The sequence below is a fragment of the Bidens hawaiensis genome, unplaced genomic scaffold (genome assembly GCF_021521415.1).
Source record: "Bidens hawaiensis isolate Kalapana, Puna unplaced genomic scaffold, B.hawaiensis_p1.1 tig00006551_1, whole genome shotgun sequence".
Lineage (NCBI taxonomy): Eukaryota > Viridiplantae > Streptophyta > Magnoliopsida > Asterales > Asteraceae > Bidens > Bidens hawaiensis.
The window spans coordinates 2,531-21,879 of record NW_027491441.1 but is presented as its reverse complement, the minus strand read 5'-3'; the positions used below and the strand labels follow the sequence as shown (position 1 = coordinate 21,879).

Sequence of the window (19,349 nt, the reverse complement as noted above, 5' to 3'; positions counted from 1 at the left end):
CGAGTGTGACGGTGTGGATTGGTGGTGTGACGGCGAGTTTGAGCTGTTGGTCGGGTTGTGGCTGTCCGGAGATATGGTGGTGGTGGTTGCAGGTGGTGGCGGTCCGGCGATGAATTTCATATCTGTGAATGTTTGGAGGAGTGGGAGAGAAAGGGAGTAGAGAGAGAAAGAAGAGAGGGAGGGTGTGTTGTATATAATGTTTATTTTATTAGTTTTAATAATTGAATAAACTATAAAATTACAATATTACCCTCATGTGCACGGCACATGACCATATTTAACAAGAAAAATTAACTGGGTTAGTACCAAAGGACGTAACATGAACAGAATTTGAAACATGAAATACGTCTTGTGTCATTAAGTTTGCGAAAGGACGACTATTGAAAAACCATGAAAACATAAAGGACCTGTTTTGCCATTTTGTCTAGTTTTATTGATATTTGGTTTATTTAGGTTTTCGGTTTTGGTCTTGTTTTTAGTTTTTTCAATTTATGTTTCAATTTGTATTTAGGTTATTTGGTGTTTGGTTTTAGTGTCTATTGAAAAATGAAAGGATATGGAATGTCACAAATAAAGTGAAAGGTTCACATGATTTTCAACTTTCAAGTGGGTTGAAGTTATTGAAGTTTTTTTTGGATCTTCACAATCAGTAATGTTGAATTCACATTTGGTGGAAAGAATTTCAGAAGATAAGAAAGTTGTGTGTGTGTGTGTTTCCCTTTATTTTTCTTCTTAATCTTCAAGTTGCGTTATTTCAATTTTCATTTATTAAAATGAGTCATTTTAGAATTTTTTTCGATTTGCTTTAGCTCATGTCAACACGGGTCATTTTAAAAGGGTATCAGTTTAGTTCTGGTCAATGAGTCAATATATAAAGGTATCGATTTTTTTCGTGTTTCAACTTGTCTTTTTAAAATCATATCGATTTGGTTCGGGTCACACCGGGTGTCACACCCCACCTTGGGGCCTAGGCGTGTGACCAATAGTTGGTACATGTTTTGTAAATAAATCAGAGTTGCAAATTTTGTTTTAGCGGAAGTCTTTTAATATAAAATATTAATTTATAAAATGTTGGATTAAAATACCATTTCAATGTTTACAAACAATGTTTGAGAAAATAAGTTCTTTTCAGCGGAAGTTTAGAATAAAATATTATTATAATTGAAAACTCGGGTTTAAATACCCGTTTGATATTTCAATACCTTTCCTTAGAAAACATAATTCTTTATAATATTTTAATATAAAATATCTGAGACATCAGATAGCATCTAATGACTAACTCTCCAATCTTCTATTCTGTCTTGCTTGTTTGTTCTAACCTTTCTTGTTTTCCTGTAAAATGGGTTGGAAAATACGCCAGCACATAGCTGGTGAATGACGCTGACTCTTTATAAAAATCTTTTCAATAACTTTCTGAAATCAACAATAATACATTTTTGACTACTCATTAGGCACCCAACTGAATTGGATTCAAATGACCCTAAGTACCTTGTACAATTAAAACATATACACAATATCATTTCTCTGAAAAGTCCCGTATACTTTCAGAGGCATGTTGATGATATGCATGGCCTCGGGGAAATGCCGAGTCACCATGTATGAATGGATCCAGACACATGTATACTCTTAATCAGAGTGTCCATTTCTTATTATTGTAACACAAAGTTTTAAGGATTCGTAGATCCTATGCAAACATTCCGACTCTAAAAGAGTTTGTAAAACTTTAGGGCGTATTCACCTTTTCTGTTTATAATCAGTTTCTGATACTGATTCCTATTTTCTGAAATTTGCTTCTTGTTTTGTTACCTCGGACCTATAGTACGAAAATAACCTTTTGTATAAATAACTAGATCATCGATCTAGCTTCAGACCTTTAGTCTGTTTTGTATAGCTTTAACCTCGATAAAATCATTTGTTTATATAAAACATTTGGACCTTTAGTCCCTTTATTTATTTACCAATTATATGTCCGTTTCTTCTTCAGGAAGAAACATCTATACTGAGTTTCTTCTTCAAGAAGAAACATTAATTTAACAATACTCTTTTATATAAATATTATATTTTTTAATAATAAAGAAATACTATTTTAACTATACCCCTTGTATGTTCATGCTTACGTTTCTTAATCAAGAAGAAACTATATTTTGACTATAACCTTTGTTTTAAAAAAGTTATATTATTCTTAATCATAATCATTGTTCGGGCTATACCCCCGACTATGGTCTAAGTCATTTATAATAATAATAAAATAATAACTTAGACAGAACCCCTATCTCGCACGGGTATTCGGAGTTAGATATTTAAAACCTATCGAGCAGCACTCCTACTCTATATCACGTATCGAGCTTAAACCATCAGAACTTCAGAGCTTGGCACGTACAACGAGACTGACATGCAAACCTAGGTGACTTCCGGGGGTTTCAGGGTCGTGCACGTACTTCGAGGAAATGTCGGGTATTGGCACGGATTACGAGGTGATGTTTTTCGGGTAGGTGGCACCCAAAACGATGCTCGGCACGCAAATCGATGTAGAGAGAGAAAATATTTCTAGAGAGAGTGTGAGAAGTGTGTGTAGAATGAGCCCGTGGCCCTCCCTTTTATACTTGAAAATGGGTCCCATCGCGATACGCGATGGGCTCTTCATTAACAGCGTCGCGTATCGCGGCGCCTCCTTTCCTGAGATCACGTTACGTGTCGCCACGTGGCCTGGCACATCTGCCACGTGTCGCCACGTGGCCTGCCATGTCTGCCACGTGTCACCAGGGTGTGACACGTGTCCCTGAGTCATAATTGACCATCGTGATACGCGATGGCCTGGTTCTTTGACTCATCGCGTAGCGCGATGGGTCCCTGGATACTATTTTTTCATTTTTGGTCCCTTGTCTTTTGGTAGCTTGTCACGTCTGGGTCTAACTCTCGTTATACAAAAATGCTAAGACGGCTTGTGGCGATGCGAGCGTGCAAAGTGCGCCATCAAAGCGCCACATTGAGCCTAACGCCCTTCGCCATCGTCCTCGTCCTCGCCCAAGCCCGTGTGCTTCGGATGCTCCTCACCCTCCGTTGGGACCACTAGGTGCATGCTTGGCATAAAAGAATATTACTATGAAAACTCTACTCCTTATAAAGAGCTTCCATTTCGTTACCACTTTTCATGTAGGATGGATTCCATTTTTCTTATTTATACCCAAGTGAAATGCTTCCACTTTCTTGCATCCTTTCATGTGGGATGGAGTTTTTTTTTTCTTATTTCCTTCATGTGGGAAGACTTAACTTAGGAAATCTTTTTATTTCCTTGTTTTATTTTCTTTATTTTTCTTATTAAAATTTTTCCCATGACTTGTCTTTGAAATTATTATTGATCCTTTAACTTTATTAAATTTCCAAATTTTGAACCGAAATTTTGGGGATGTTACACCGGGTTAATTTTTGAAGATATCGATTTGGTTCGAGTTAAAATGAGTCATTTACAAAACGTATCAATTTGATTCTGGTCATACATGTAATTTTGAATAGGTTCAATTTGATTCTGGTTCTTAAATGCGTTTTAGGTGTGCTTCGATTTATTAGAGTGTAATACGTTTCACATGAAATGTAAAAACAGTTTTCGTAGTCACTTAGTCACTATGTTTGTTAGATTTGTGTATAAATGTTTATGTCATCAACTGTGTTCCCGGTCCAGAAGAAAAAGAAGACCGAATCATTCTTGGATGCTTATCGAAAATCTATCCCGCATGCTTATTTTTATGATTTGTTTGTTTTCGAGACTAATGTTAGTGAAATTTGTTTGTTTTATATTAATATTATTTTTTAAAGTTTATGAGGTTTATGTTTTAAAGTTTAGAATTTTCTTTGTAAAATTATAATATGTAAAGTCTTTTTTTTTGTAAGTTTGTGTATTTCAGTAATTTGTTTGCGTATGAATATGAATTGCAATTAAAAATCATGTTGTTTTTCCAAAAAATATACAAAATATTATCTGTCGTTTGAAACTATGTGTCTACTTGACGATTTTTATTTATCCGCCAATATCGTGCACAGATCAATCACCTAGTATCACACTTAGGGTTGTAAGTGAACCGGACCGGTCGTCTGTTTGGCAAAAAATTCGTTTGTGTTTGTCCGTTTAATACATGATCCGGACATGGACAAAAAAATGTTGTTCGGTAAGTTTAATGGACGAACACGGACAAAGTCCATGTCCGTTCAATAGTGTCCGTGAGCGCCCAGTAAAGTTCGTTCGATTACGTCTGGTAATGTCCGTCCGGTAAAGTCTGTATGGATAGGGTTGTGTATGTTCGTTCGTCGTTAATGAAAGTATTAATGTTCATCGTACATTAATGTTCATTAATGTGCATATATTTGTTTGCCCATTAATGTTCATTAGTGTCCATTAATGTTCATGTGTTTATTTGTCTATTAGTGTCCGCTTGTCAGTCAATGTCCATTAGTGTTCGTTTGTCCATTAGTGTTCGTTAATGTCCGTTTATAATATTAATGGACAGACACATACAAACTCAATTTCTTAGTGGACCGACACGAACATGATTTTTCGTTCGATGAGGTGTTTGTGAACCGTCCGTTTATTCGTCAAAAGTGACATTATCTGTGTCCGTCGGTCCGTGTACACCCCTATCACTAAAACAACTCTTTTAACACATTGGAAAATTTTTGTTAGGCATTTACTAGTGTTCTCTCCTTTTCTTGTCAAAACCGAAAATTCTAGTCTCCATGAATGCCAAGGGTCAAGAAAAGTTTAATTGCAACTGAATGACAATAAAGACGTTTACTTTTCCTGCGCACCATCTCATTCATAGCATGGTGGATTAACTAGAAGCCGTTAGCCGTGGACACAAATTAAACCAATTTCTCTCCTTTTTGTTCCCATATAGTCCATATTAAGGATTATAAAAACTAACAAGCAAGTCATAATTGAAGCAACATAACCGAAACAATTGAGAAAAGTATGGTCTATTTATGATTCTTTTAATATTCAATTAGTTATGGCTCAATTATTGTTATAAAGTGATGTAATTATCGAACCATACAAACATAACATTAAAACAACCTTTATGTCACATGGCTGTTCAGAAAAAAAAACAATTTATACATAATTATATGGTTTTTATGTAATACGGTTTGCTATTAATAAAAGAGATGTACAATCTATATAATTAGATGAAAGAGGTGTACTTTTAGCAACACAATACCATACAACACACATGATAATTATTCTCTATAAAATTATATAAAACTATAATAAATTAAATATGCATGTATAAGTGTACAACCACAAACAAATACTCGTGTATTAATTGAACAAATAAAATAGCAAAAGAACTTAAACCCTTCAACAAACGACTTGTGACGAAATAGGCACGAAAATGAAAGGAGGGTCCCAAGCATAAAGAAACTGAACCGTCCCAAATGGTGCAACTGGTTTGCCCCCATTAACACTGCATTTATTACCAACGGGTGCAAAGACGTTTGGATCAACTTTCTCGACGGTTTGAAACCCGTCACAAGAGACCGTGAGCGCTTGTTGCGGGCACTTGCAAGTGTTTATAATGCTCACGTTCCATTCTTGCTTACCTTGTATTTGTGCAGTTGTCCTCTCGGTCCCGATAGTTATGTCTTTCAATCCACATTGGCCAAATCCTAAAATCGATGTGTACACGCACCATATTAATACGCTTGGATCATACATAAATCCAGTTACTGTTGTCGTTTTTATCATGGTAATACTAGATTGGTACACATAAATTAGATGTTAGCCTTTTCAAACGATAAATATAGTTAGGAGTTTGGCTAACACACAATAATGAGGGAATTAAAAAACCAAATTATATGTCGCAAAACATCTTTTAATTAGTTGTTGCCCAGAACAAAGCAAACTTACTCTAACAGAAAAAAGTAAAATGTTTTCTTTGATCCACTATTAAATATACATAATATATACAAACATATATGACAGAAACTGATGTTTTTTTTTAAAAAAATTCTAATAATTAATTATATTATAAGAAAGAAGACACAAAAAATTAAAAGAGAAACCTAAGCCACTTTAAAAACTAAAAACACACAAAAACTTAAAAAAACAGCAAAAAAACAAGAAAAATTATCAGCATTTAGATAACTGTTTTAGAAGAAAATTTATCCAATACCAACCAGATTTTCTAACGGTTCAACTTCAAATATTCAGTTAAAGATCAGTCTTTATTTTTCCTTTTCCTCTAAAATGACTATTATTATTATTATTATTATTATTATTATTATTATTATTATCAAAAAGTGATTCATGAAATTATCAATTATGTCACTTAATACTATATATATTTAAATTTTAACCAAACCATTTATATAAAATTTCAAGAAACAACTGATAAAACAAGCCTTTGGTTTTTCATTTGAAAAGTCGATAAATGATTTTAGAAAAAAATTATATGATTTTATTAATAAACTGTAAACTGGTCTTATATGGATGCATATTTCCTCTTATTCTACATGATCTGATAATTCACATAGCATGCAATCAAAATGAAATTGATAGATGGGAAGATTATAATCAAATATTCACCTTTAAAAAATACTAATATAATATAAAGCAACTAAAGAAAAAAAACCATTACATAATAATTATTATTCCTGTTTTGATAATATTTTCTGATTGTTAGATAAGAACGTTATGAAATATTCACCTTTAGACAGAAGATTAAAAAGAAGAATTGCAAGAAGTGTAGGGGCCATCTTTTGAAGCTCTCTTCTTTCTAGACTTAATACTTTGAATGTTTCTCTCTCTATAATTGCTGGCTTGAGGCTTTCCCTCTATTTGATTGTGTGATTATCTTATCTACTTCTTAACTTTATAACACCCTCATGATACTGTGTGCCCGACTACTTTTGCATTTATATTATTGATGTAGACCTTTACCAAGTTTTCTAGTTAATAACTAATTAAATTAATTATAACAAAAATACCAATCAATCTAAAGATATTATAATAGATGGCATATTAAATTATTAACTAAGCACTAACTGAAAAATGATCGAGCCCAAATTCCAAATGCGCGCAGTAGCAAGTTGCAATGAATCGGTCTTCAAATTTTCTTCATTAAAGCATTAAACCTTAAATCAATATATACTTTATGATGAATCTAAATCTCATGCAATTTATTCTGACGTAATTTTATGTTTCTGGACAGATTGTGTTTTAACGTAACCATGGACGAATTGTATTTATATACGTTAACATTTTTAAATTATTCACAACCCAAACCGTGAAACCAGACCGTAATGAACGGTCTGGTTCAGTTCGGTTTATGAATTCAGTGGTTTGACTTTTGTTTACAAGAATCAAAAACCGTTGCTAACGGTTCGGTTCACGGTTTAACAAAAAAACCACGAAAAATGGGCTGTGAACACCCTTAATTGTGGGTTTCCTGCTACACCTAGGCGGGTAGGTCTGGTAATCATCACCTTCTGTTTTACGTAAGAGTGATTCATTTGTCGGATCTCGGGTGTCAAGGTATTTGTTGTAAAAATGAAATAGAATATATTAGACAAAAAGAAGTATGATTGGTGGTTACAAGGTATACGTAAAAATTCATGAAAAAGAGATTACCCGTTATCCCGGTTTGGTACTTGAAGATTTTTTTCGCATTAAACGAGTAATAACACTACACATGTTGATGTACCCCAACCCAACTTAGATATATTACAAACTTAGATATGCAATCATGGAAGTACCACACAATAATAGATCAAAAAAGTGATTCATTATTTGTTTAATCACGTCACTATAAAAATAAATTAACAAAGAAAAAACGTTACACGGATACTCTTGTAATCTTTTTGATAATAAACAAAGGAGGTACATCTACAATAGATAGAAAGACAGCTCATGAGCTATTTTTAGATGAAAACAATACAATATACTTGATGCGTATATATATTTTTTTTATAAAATGTTTTGATTTTGCGTGTAAAGCTGTCTATAGATTGTGAACGACGTCTTAATATACCACAATAATGGAGATGGTTATCGTCCAAGGGTTGGATATTAGCCATGTACATCGGTAAATGTAATTCACAAAGATTTGTGTAACAATGTAAGTTCATCCGTGATGTGAGGAAGATGACACCTGCGCGACACTCATGGAATCATCGACATGGAGGCCTAGGATGGCCCATTACGGCAAGGGTCCTTCAAATGTTTCCATACTCTTCAATCTCATTAAGGTTTTCATTTTTTATATTTGACCATTTTTTAATTATTCATAAATATCAAAACTAATGTGTAAAGTAAAACACTCATTTTAATGTTTTAAAAAATTAAAAACGTTTCCATAATTTTTGAAAGTTTTCTAATTAATCGATTTGTTTTAAATTTTATAATCATGTCTAAATCATTTAGTAAAATTAGTAGAATACAACTTTATTGTTTTGATTTAAAATATCTAACTAAAAGTTATTAAATGTAACTAAAACAAAAGTTAAATAAGAAATTGCTTTATAATAAAATATACATTTATTTATTTATGTTTTTATATAATACGCTTAATTTATTTTTAATATTCATAACAAATTTAAACCCATTTTAAATACGGAATTTTACGAATCTCACAACAAACCTTTAAAAGTTTCCATATCCTCAATCTCATCAATAAGTTGTTACTTTTACCCGAAACCCGAAACCCAATCCGAAAAAACCTGTACCCGAACCCGAACCGAAGTACCTGAACCCGATAAAAGACCAACTCGAACCGGAACCAAAGCTATTCGGGTTGGTATTCGGGTTTGACTTATAAGTTTTGGGTTAACCCAAAAAACCCGAATAAATTTTCTGTCTTGAAATTAAATATATTTTAAGGTATAATAGGCTAAGTCTTAGCCACTAAAGTTATCTGAATATGGCTCCAACTAACTATTGTCATTCTAACTATTATGGATCGATTGTTATTAATTTATGTATTCTTTTTATTACTAATAGAAACCGAAATCGAACAACCCAATGATGACTGATTGAATACGATTATGGTTCAAGTTAGTTTTACTCTTTTTTTGAATTGTTTATCAAGTTATCTTGGTTTGTTATTTGATTATTTGCGTTCTAAGCAAAGAAGAATATATTGTTTTTAATTTTAGTATTGTAGTTTTTATTATTTTTTTTTTATTTTATGTTTTTTTTGGTTTTGTTGTTTAGGATACTCCAAACCCGATTAACCCAACCCGAAAAACCCGAACCCGAATTACCCGAATCCGAAAAACCCGTGAGAGATTTGGGTTGAGTTTCGGGTCAAGATTTCAAGCTTTGAAACCCGAAGAACCTGACCCGAAGAACCCAAAACCTGAAGAACCCGAAGAACACCCCTACTCATCAAGGTTTTCATTTTTTATATTTGACCATTTTTTAATTAACCATAAATGTCAAAATTAACGTCTAAAATATACCGCACATTTTAAAGTTTCAAAAATCAAAAACTATATTTTTGATTTTAAATAACTAATTTGATTTTAAATTTTATAATTATGTCTAAATTATTTGGTAAAGATTTCTCAAACTATATAGCTAACAGATTTGTGAATTGAGTCAATATGTGAAGTTTGTGGCTAGGCTACTATCGCGTTATTATTTCTATTTTGTTTTTAGGTCTTATAGATTTTTATTGTATTGTATTTATTTTTTTGAATGACCAATAAGTTATATTGCACTTTTTAAACTTTTAGCAATTATTCAAAGTATTATCATAATTATATAATTATTTATGGGTATACATATGTATAATTAATATGATTATGATAAACATTTAATAATTGATTTGACTAATAATAATGATTTCCTTATTTACATATCAATATCAATATTTGAATAAATGTCTTTTAATACGTTCATAACGTCTTATATAATGTTATTGTTACGTGATTTTAATACTTTTAGACAAATTAAAATTAATCAAATTAAGTCATTTTAAGATTTCCTGACATATATATATTTTTTATTTCTAATTTTATTTTTTTACTTTGTGGTTGAATTTATCTTATTATGGCAATGTTGTCACCAAGTGAATTCATAAACATTCAATTAACTTTCTTTATATTATTTTTTGCGATTATATTTGAATGTAATAGGCTAAAAGAAGAAAAGTTTAAGGATCATAACAATGCTTACATTGTTATTTGATCATTCTTAAAAAAGTTTAGTGAGTAATTTAGTCAATGAAATAGTTTCATAATATTATAATTATTAGGCATGACTCACAACACATTCCATTTTTTAAATACATTTCAAAAACATAACATGTATGTAAAATTATTCGTTCATATAAATACAAACTTACAATATATTTCAATATATTAGCATATTTTTATAATTGACGTTTTCTTTTATATAGTTTTCTCTCATGTAGTACAAGAGTCACTAACCTATAACCTATTAAAACATATATTTTTTAACGTTTTTCTTAATGTTAAAAAGTTTTTGAGCGTGTAACATATACATATTAATTAAATAGATTTTGCATGTTTTTCTTAATGTATTTTATTGTTCATGGTTTAAGTTATAAAGATAATTGAACTTGTAACTTTACTCTTATAAATACCTTATAATTCATATAGAATTATATTTTTTTAGAAATATAACTTTTTACAATTCATTATAGTGTAACATATACACATATATGACATATTATATATTTTCCACTTGTGTGGTAAACGGTTCTTTAATAACTAACATGTGTTGAACATTTCTCTTTTTATTTTAAGATAATACTTTTTTACAACCAAATATTGGTCTTTGTAAATTTATATTTTAAATCCGTGACAATTCTTTTTTCTAAATATCATTTTTATATACACAAAATGTAATATAATAATATCGGTATGAATGTTTTATTTTTAAAATAAATCACACCAAATTTTGGGTTTTCACTTGGAATTAATAGTGCATAAATATATCAAAAACTTATTAAAAAAATCATAAATATAGACTATTATATGAAATAACTGAATTTACGTATTACATATCATAATTGTCACAACTCAAGGTGGATCTTAAAAAAAATTATTTTTAATATTTTTTATGAACAATCTAAATTATATTAAATATAATTAAATTATTTTTAACACATAACCATTTTCTTACGCAACTACTCATATTCAAGTTGGAAATGTTAGATAAAGAAATAATGAATTAGTTGTGTAAGGACCCGGTCTCGGTGCCCTACTTTGACGTTGGATTTACTCATAAACACAGTTATAAATATCAGAGTTAATTAAAAATTTTCGCGGAAATATTTAAGTCAACCATTTCTTACAAACCATTAAATACTTGTCTCAAAACATCACAAGTGTCTCAACATAAAACTTAAAAATAAAACACCATATCTTCCTTCCTTAGATGCCAACCATTCATTCCGTGCCATGTGCCATCCTCATGCTAGCTTTTTTAACCTATTTACCTACGTGCATATTAAAAGTCAGCTACGCTGAGTGAATTGTAGTTAATCAGGAAACATACAATACATTCATATACTACATAGTTGACCTACTTTACTTCTCTTTCGTACACACATAAGTACATACCTTCATTCTTACTTTCATTCTTTCATATTTTATCTTACTTTACATACATACTTATACGTTTTAAAAGAGACTTTCACTCTATAACCATACAAATATTATTAGGGTCTGCCAACCTTCTTCACAGATATTATTAGGGTCTGCCACTCTCCTTCACAGATATTATTAGGGTCTGCCACCTTCATTCACAGATATTATTAGGGTTGACCACCCTCTTACCATACAACCATACATACCTTTCTTTATATTTATTTTATATACTTTCATACATACTATTAATCTTTTCTATATCATTCATATATCATTCATACATCATTCATAAAACATTCACATAACATACACTTACCACTTAAGGTAAGTGTATTAACTAACCACATTGAGTATGCACACATCCCTGAAAACATAACAAGGAAATGAGGCTAGAAACTCACCTGGGTCCAATTCCTTTTAGAGTTAATGGTAACTCCTTTCCTTAACTGGGCACGGCTAACTGTATAACAATTACAAGTAGGGGTGTGCATGGGTTTGGGGCGGTTTTCTGTCAAACCCATAACCATAACCGATATAGCAGTTAATAGATAACCATAACCATAACCGATCCGTCATGGCGTTTTCGGTTAATAGGTTTTAACGGTTATAACGAATTGGTTATGGGCCGGTTAACCATGATTAAAATAAGCAATCTTTCCGTATGATTGTGAACACTGAATAGTCGCTAACTGTATTGTGGAATTCAAATATATTTTCTTTCTTTTTAATGAAATTTATGGAATATACATATCTAATTGACATATTAAATGATTGAAATGGCAATATGGATGGAAATTTAGAACGGAAATTATGAAACATTGGAATGAATATGGTAACCAATATCACCAATATTATTATTATTGGCCTAAATCCTAGTAGGTAAAAGTGTAAAAACATCATGTTCATGCACTATATCTAATTTCCTGTAAGGCCCCGTTACCGGTGCCCTACATTGGATGTTGGATTTACTCATAAACGCAGTTCTAAATATCATAGTTAATTAAAACGTTCGCGGAATATTAAAACTTCAACCAGAATATATTACATAGCCTTCAAATATTATCATAATAAACATTCAAAGTAGTTTAAACATAAAACATTGTCTTTATAATAATATAACACTTCCTTGAGATGCCAATATCTTCAATTCCATGCCATGTGTTCCCCTCAAGCGAGCTGCCTCATCCTACTCATCTGCGTGCATACTAAAAGTCAGCTACGCTGAGTGAGTTCTAGTTAAACACATATCATATAATACATACACTTACCTTCAATCATGCATCCGAAGATACATAATAATTACTTTACTAACTTACCTTCATTTCATAATTTCATACATACATTTACACTTTATTACTTATATATATATATATATATATATATATATATATATATATATATATATATATATATATAATTACTGTCCTTTTCTATCTCGGATATTAATAGGGTCCGATCCCTTCCTTTTCTATCTCAGATATTATTAGGGTCTGGTCCCTCTTTCCTTTGTCTTATCTCAGATATTATTAGGGTCTGATCCCTTTCTTGTCTATCTCAGATATTATTAGGGTCTGGTCCCTTTTTACTTCTCTATCTCATATATTATTAGGGTCTGGTCCCTTTCTTCTCTATCTCATATATTATTAGGGTCTGGTCCTTCTTTCTTCATCTTCGTACATACTGTCTTTACATACCCATAACGTACATACTTTCTCTAATCATTCATACATATTCATATATTGTACATATATCTATCATACACATTCATCTATCATAAACATACCTCCCTTGTTAGCACGTGCAATATCTGAAGATCGTTCACATACCGACAAGCTTTCATTCACATTTAAGATATACATTCATAACATATAAACCATATAAGGCATACACTTACCAGTTAAGGTAAGTGTATTAACTATCACATCGAATATGCACACAGCCCCGAAAACATAACAAGGAAATGGGGCTAGAAACTCACCTGAATGCGGTTACGTTCACCGATAATGGTTATCCCTTTCTTGAGCTGTGCACGACTAACTGTATAACAATTACACGTATCAATTAACTATCACTACTCGCATCGTATTTCTATCTTTATATAACCCACAACGAGCCGGGGTCCGGGGGCAGCGCCCCTGGCAGCGGGGTCTAGGGGCGGCAGCCCCTAGCAGGGTCCAAGGGGCAGAGCCCTTGGCTGGGGTCGAGCTGTTAATGGAAAAATTTTATTTCCATTAACTGTCTTAACACATTTTCCATTAGGATTTTAATTTATTTTCCAATTCGTTAACTCATTCGCCATAATGAACTAAGCCTAATTCGTTACTGATTCGTCATCTTACATGCCTGATTCGTTAGTTGATTCGTTATTCTAGCTTAACATAGCGAACTGTGGGTAACGAATTACTGATTCGTTATCCTATCATAGTCTGGTTCGTCATCTGGTTCGTTACCTCAGCGTAACGAATTGGATAAGTAGCGAATCACTTGATTCATTGTCTTAACATAACGAACTGGGTGAGTAACGAATCACTTGATTCGTTGTCTTAATCCTATCATCCTAACGAACTAGAATCTTTTCTTATCCAGACTTTGACTAAGGGGTCAAAGTCAAAATTTGCCAAGAACAATAACAGTCAACAGACCTCAGATTCGCAATAAATCCTCATTTCTTGATGAAATAACACGAATCTGGTATCATTGAGCTCGTAAATCCAGCGCCAACAAACCCAAATATCCAAACATCTGAATATCATGTTTTAAATGGTGCGATTAAGGTACATAGGTTTGGCTCATTACACAATCAATTAATCCATCAAATATCAATGAATTTCAGTGAGGTTTGTTGCATCAGATTCGTTTTTACCATTTAAACATGGATCTAAGATTCCTATATGTAAACCGGACATAAACGAACAAATCCTTGATATAAACGTACCTTAAACGAGTTGGTTTAGGAACACGAGCTGGTCTTGAGGAAGGTTTTGGCTCGTCTAACACTATCAAACTCGGTTCGCAACTTTGGATCTTACCTCGGGATATAGGATGATGTGTGTGTTTTGGAAGGTGTAGGCTAAGGTGTAGAGATGGATGAAAATGGAAAGGTTTAGGGTTTAAGGGGTATTTATACTCCCTTAAGCCCATGGACCTAAGGCCCATTCCATCTTATATTCCATCTTCTATTGTCCAAGCCCAACCGTGTACAGTTCATTATCTAAACCGATAAATGTCACAATATAAAATAAACAAAATTTATTTTATTATTCTAACCAAAAGTAGGATGTTACATTTCCACACCCTTATTTTTCGATTAATAGTTACACAAATGGGGTGGTTCGGTTATGGCTGGTTTGGAATTAACAATAACCAAAACCGACCCACATTTGGCGGTTTTTAAAAATCCATGAAACTGATCCATCGGTTAAAATCTGTTTCGGTTATGTCGATTAGGGTTCCGTTTGCGGTTATGATGGTTAATTTCCTCACCCTAATTACAAGTATCATCTAACTAGCCCTATTCATATCATATTTCTAGTTTAATAAAACCCTCAACAAACGGGGGTCCGGGGGCAGCGCCCCTGGTAGCGTGGTCTTGGGGCAGTAGCCCCTGACTGGGGTTGAGCTAAATTTCATTAACAATCATTTACTAAAATTTCATCAGTAAACTTAAGTGATGTGTGCCTAATTCACGAATCTATATATATGAAACTCACAACTAAGCTTTAATTTAAAAACACATTATCCTAATAATTCCACACACAACCAACAAGTGTACCGATCGTAAGTAGTATAGAACTAAGAAGTCCGATTATCGAGAACAGGGACAAGCGAAAACGCTTTAGATTACTAAACCCTAGACAAGACCTTCCTAAGAATAATATTTTAGTTAAATTTAATATTAAAATCTACTAGACCTAATTTATTTTAAGCAAACTTAATTAATTAAACTGGACTAACAGTCAAAACTTACCAAACTTAGAACACTTAACAACCCTTAACTGATACGATGGAGAAAACGTCTACCTAGGTAAGAATCAAATTGACGGCTCAACAAGTAAATGGATTGAATGGTCTCACGACACCGGTATCTAAAGATGACACAACTAAGGTTCGCTCAAGCTAGCTAGATCACCTCTCGGTCTCACTAACAAACCCTAACTGCACTTAATTGATTAGAAAAGCAAACCGGAAAACGATTACTAAGGTGTTCTAATGTCGACTCTCCTCTCGGACTCACCGACGCTCAATCCTAATGGAAATGAATACTACACAACTAAGGATAGAGGAGCAATTCAATTTAACACAAATTAGATCAACTACCCGCTCAAAAACCCAAACCCGACAAGAACCGAACTCGCTCTCGCGCAATTCTAATCCTAGCATGCAAAGGCTATGAGACAACCCTAACTTCTTATCACCTCTCGGTCTCTAAGAAGGTGTATACCCTTTGATTTTTATCAAATAACTTACTTAACAAAACCCTACGGATGTACATACCGCAAACAAACCCTAAACACAAAGTCTAGAATTAAAAATGCAAAAATCAATCAATACAAAATCAACCAATCAAAGCATGAGGTTTATGAAGTAATATTAATAAAATTCCAGCAACCAAACACAACCTAATTCATATTTAAATCAAACTTTACAATAGCAATTCAAGTCTTTTGATCAAGCAATCCATAATACTCATCAAACTTGAACAATTATCATCAAACTTGAACAATTAGCCAATCATCTTAAATGGACAACAACATATACTTATAAAAACACTCATATTACTCATCCAAATCATAAGTAAACTCAATCCACAATCAATAAAAATCAAACACAACTTAATCCTTAACTCAATTGCAAAAGAAATCAACTTAATGATAAAAAACAAGACAAATATGAAACTTAAATCAAACCAAAGTATATGTTGATGTATTAGGATGTTTATGGATGTCCTTTGTTGCCCTTTGGATGCTTAAAACACTTGTAAACTCGATGCAAAACGTCTTCTTTTCTCCTATGAATCTGCCGCGATCGGAAATTAACCCTAGAGTTAGGGTTTATAATTTTTTCTTCTTTTCTCTTTTGAGTCTGCTGCGATCAGAACTCAACCCTAGAGTTAGGGTTTATAATTTTTTCTTCTTTTCTATTGATCTTTTCTGCTGATTTCGGCCAGATCTGCTTAGGGGCTTCTTAGGGCTTGTTTTCTTGTTGTTTATTACATTATAACACTTATGGAATTCACAAAATGGATATGGGTTGGGCGTTTAACTTGGTTCTTCAATATTAGTGCACCATGGGCCTCTAAGTCTCTTTCAAAGCTCGTTTTCTTTCTCTTTATACCCGTAACCTACAAATACATATTCGTGTAAGATCATACTCAAAACAAGTTAAAAACATTAAATATTAGATGAACAAGCGACTAAAACAATGATAAATAGTACGAAAAACTAGTTTGTTTTACAACACATCATTAAGTTTAAACTAATCTAATCGAATCTCAATTCTAATCGAATGGCATTCTAATCGAATGGATATTCTAATCGAATAGAAATTCTAATAGAATGGAAATTCTAATCGAATGGAAATTCTAATTGAATGGAAATTCTAATTGAATGGCAGATTCTAATCGAATGACCATTCGATTCGATTACCTTTTGTGTATTCGATTCAATTACTTTTCTTTCTATTCGATTCGATTACTTTTTGGCCTATTCGATTCTATTACTTTTCTCATGCGATTAGATTATTTTTTGGCCCATTCGATTCCATTAGTTTTCTCATGCGATTGATTACTTTTTGTACGAATCTGATTCTATTCCCTTTCACTTTCCAGCCTTTATTTTCGACTTGTTTTGCTCGTTTTGCATAAAGAACGATCCTTGGATTATAACCACATCGTTTCCTTGTATTAACCTGGTCCATACGTTACCCATTTGTCATCGTTTACTTTCAAGTTTACAGTTTTCTTACATAATAAGGCCCGATTTGCCTTAGTATCAAATCTTAGGGCAAATCGACCTTAAAAACTAAACTTTTACATCTAAAACGTACCTTGTAGGTTTGGTTTTGCTTCGGCTTGGATCCAATATGGGAATCTGGACATTTTTATCTTATTGTATGATGATATTGAACACGAGATCCAACCTTTCTTCAACTCGGATCTAGGTCCGATATTAGGAAGGTGTTTGTGTATGTTTTTGAATGTGTTATGGAGGCTAGAAGATAGAAATGAGGGTTTTAGGGTTTTAAGGAAGTTTAAGGGGTTTATATACCATTAAGCCCATGGACCTAAGGCCCGCCACCGTCCCTTATTCAATCTTTTACTGACCAAACCCACACTCTATTATTTTAATCTAATTTAACTAAATAATAACACATTATTAAATAAACGAAATTCCTTTATTTATTATTATCAAAAGTAGGATGTTACAAGTTGAAGACAATGTTGGATTCTCAAAATTCTTTGGTTCAAGGATACCGGATGGTAATAGATTGTTTTAAAAACGACCCAGATATGAATTTAAAGTGGTGCATTATTGGAACAAGTCAAAAAGATGGAAGGACTTACAACCTACCAAAAACTTCTAAAGGTGCAACGTTAACCATTGGTGATATTGGTGACACAATAGATAAGTGCGATATAACTGTAACAATTCAAACCAATTCTCTAGCAAGAGTTGAAATATATATATGAGAGGCACGTTTTCACTTATGGTAAACTATATGTTGCTTTATCAAGAGTGAAAAGTAAGGATTTTATTAAAATGCTTATTTTGGATAAGCAATGTAAAGTTACAAACAAGACAACAAATATGGTTTATATGGAAATATTTAGCATTTTATAAATTTGTAATTTTTAAAGTTTTAAATTATGTTTCCAAACAATGTACTATGAATATTCTTGTTTAATAAGTTTATGTTTTTAAGTACTTTGTTTACATATGAATATGAATTGCAATTATATCAAATAATTCTCCCAATACACATATAAAACAAACTTTTGTCATCTTAAATATGTCTTTGGTTGACGATTTCTATAATTCCACTTGTGTCGTACACGAGTCAATAACCTACAATAGATAGAAAGACACCTCATGGGCTATTTTTCGATGAAAACAATACAAGATACTTGATGCGTATAAATTTTCTTTTTATAAAATGTTTTGATTTTGCGTGTAAAGCTATCTATAGATTGTGAATGACGTATTAATATACCACCATTATGGAGATGGTTATCGTCCAAAGGTTGAATATTAGCCACGTACATCGGCACATGTAATACACAAAGATATGCGTAATAGTGGAAGGCCATCCGCGATGAGGAAGATGAAACATGCGTGAAGCTCATGGAATAATCGACATGGAGACCTTGGACGACCCATTACGACAAGGGTCCTTGAATGGGTTTATGTGAAGAAATTCTTAACAGCTAGCTAATTGTATATTTGCCCCATCCACTTTACTTATTTTTACTTGTCTCTTTTTTAATAAAATTATAAGTTGATATATATATATACAACTGAAAAAGGTATATGAATTTAGATAAATGATCCAATACAATAATTGGTTATTGTACATTACGTACGAGAAAACTAGTACCTATGATTTCAAAAACATGCAATGACATAATTGTAAATTTATTCAAATCCAGTTTCGTCTTAATTAACTGTCCGCATGAAACAATTCTATTTAGAACATATTCAAAGAGACAGTGACTCCAAAATTGACTAAAAAATAACCTCAATCATGAT

General features: G+C 32.3%; 1 protein-coding gene across 1 annotated transcript; it reads right to left on the bottom strand.

Annotated features, from left to right (window-relative positions):
- Positions 1–5,347: 5,347 nt before the first annotated feature.
- Positions 5,348–5,734, bottom strand: LOC143632888 (uncharacterized). Its single transcript, XM_077101304.1, has one exon. It carries the CDS (start codon positions 5,732–5,734, stop codon positions 5,348–5,350), a length of 387 nt encoding a protein of 128 aa, XP_076957419.1.
- Positions 5,735–19,349: the final 13,615 nt, after the last annotated feature.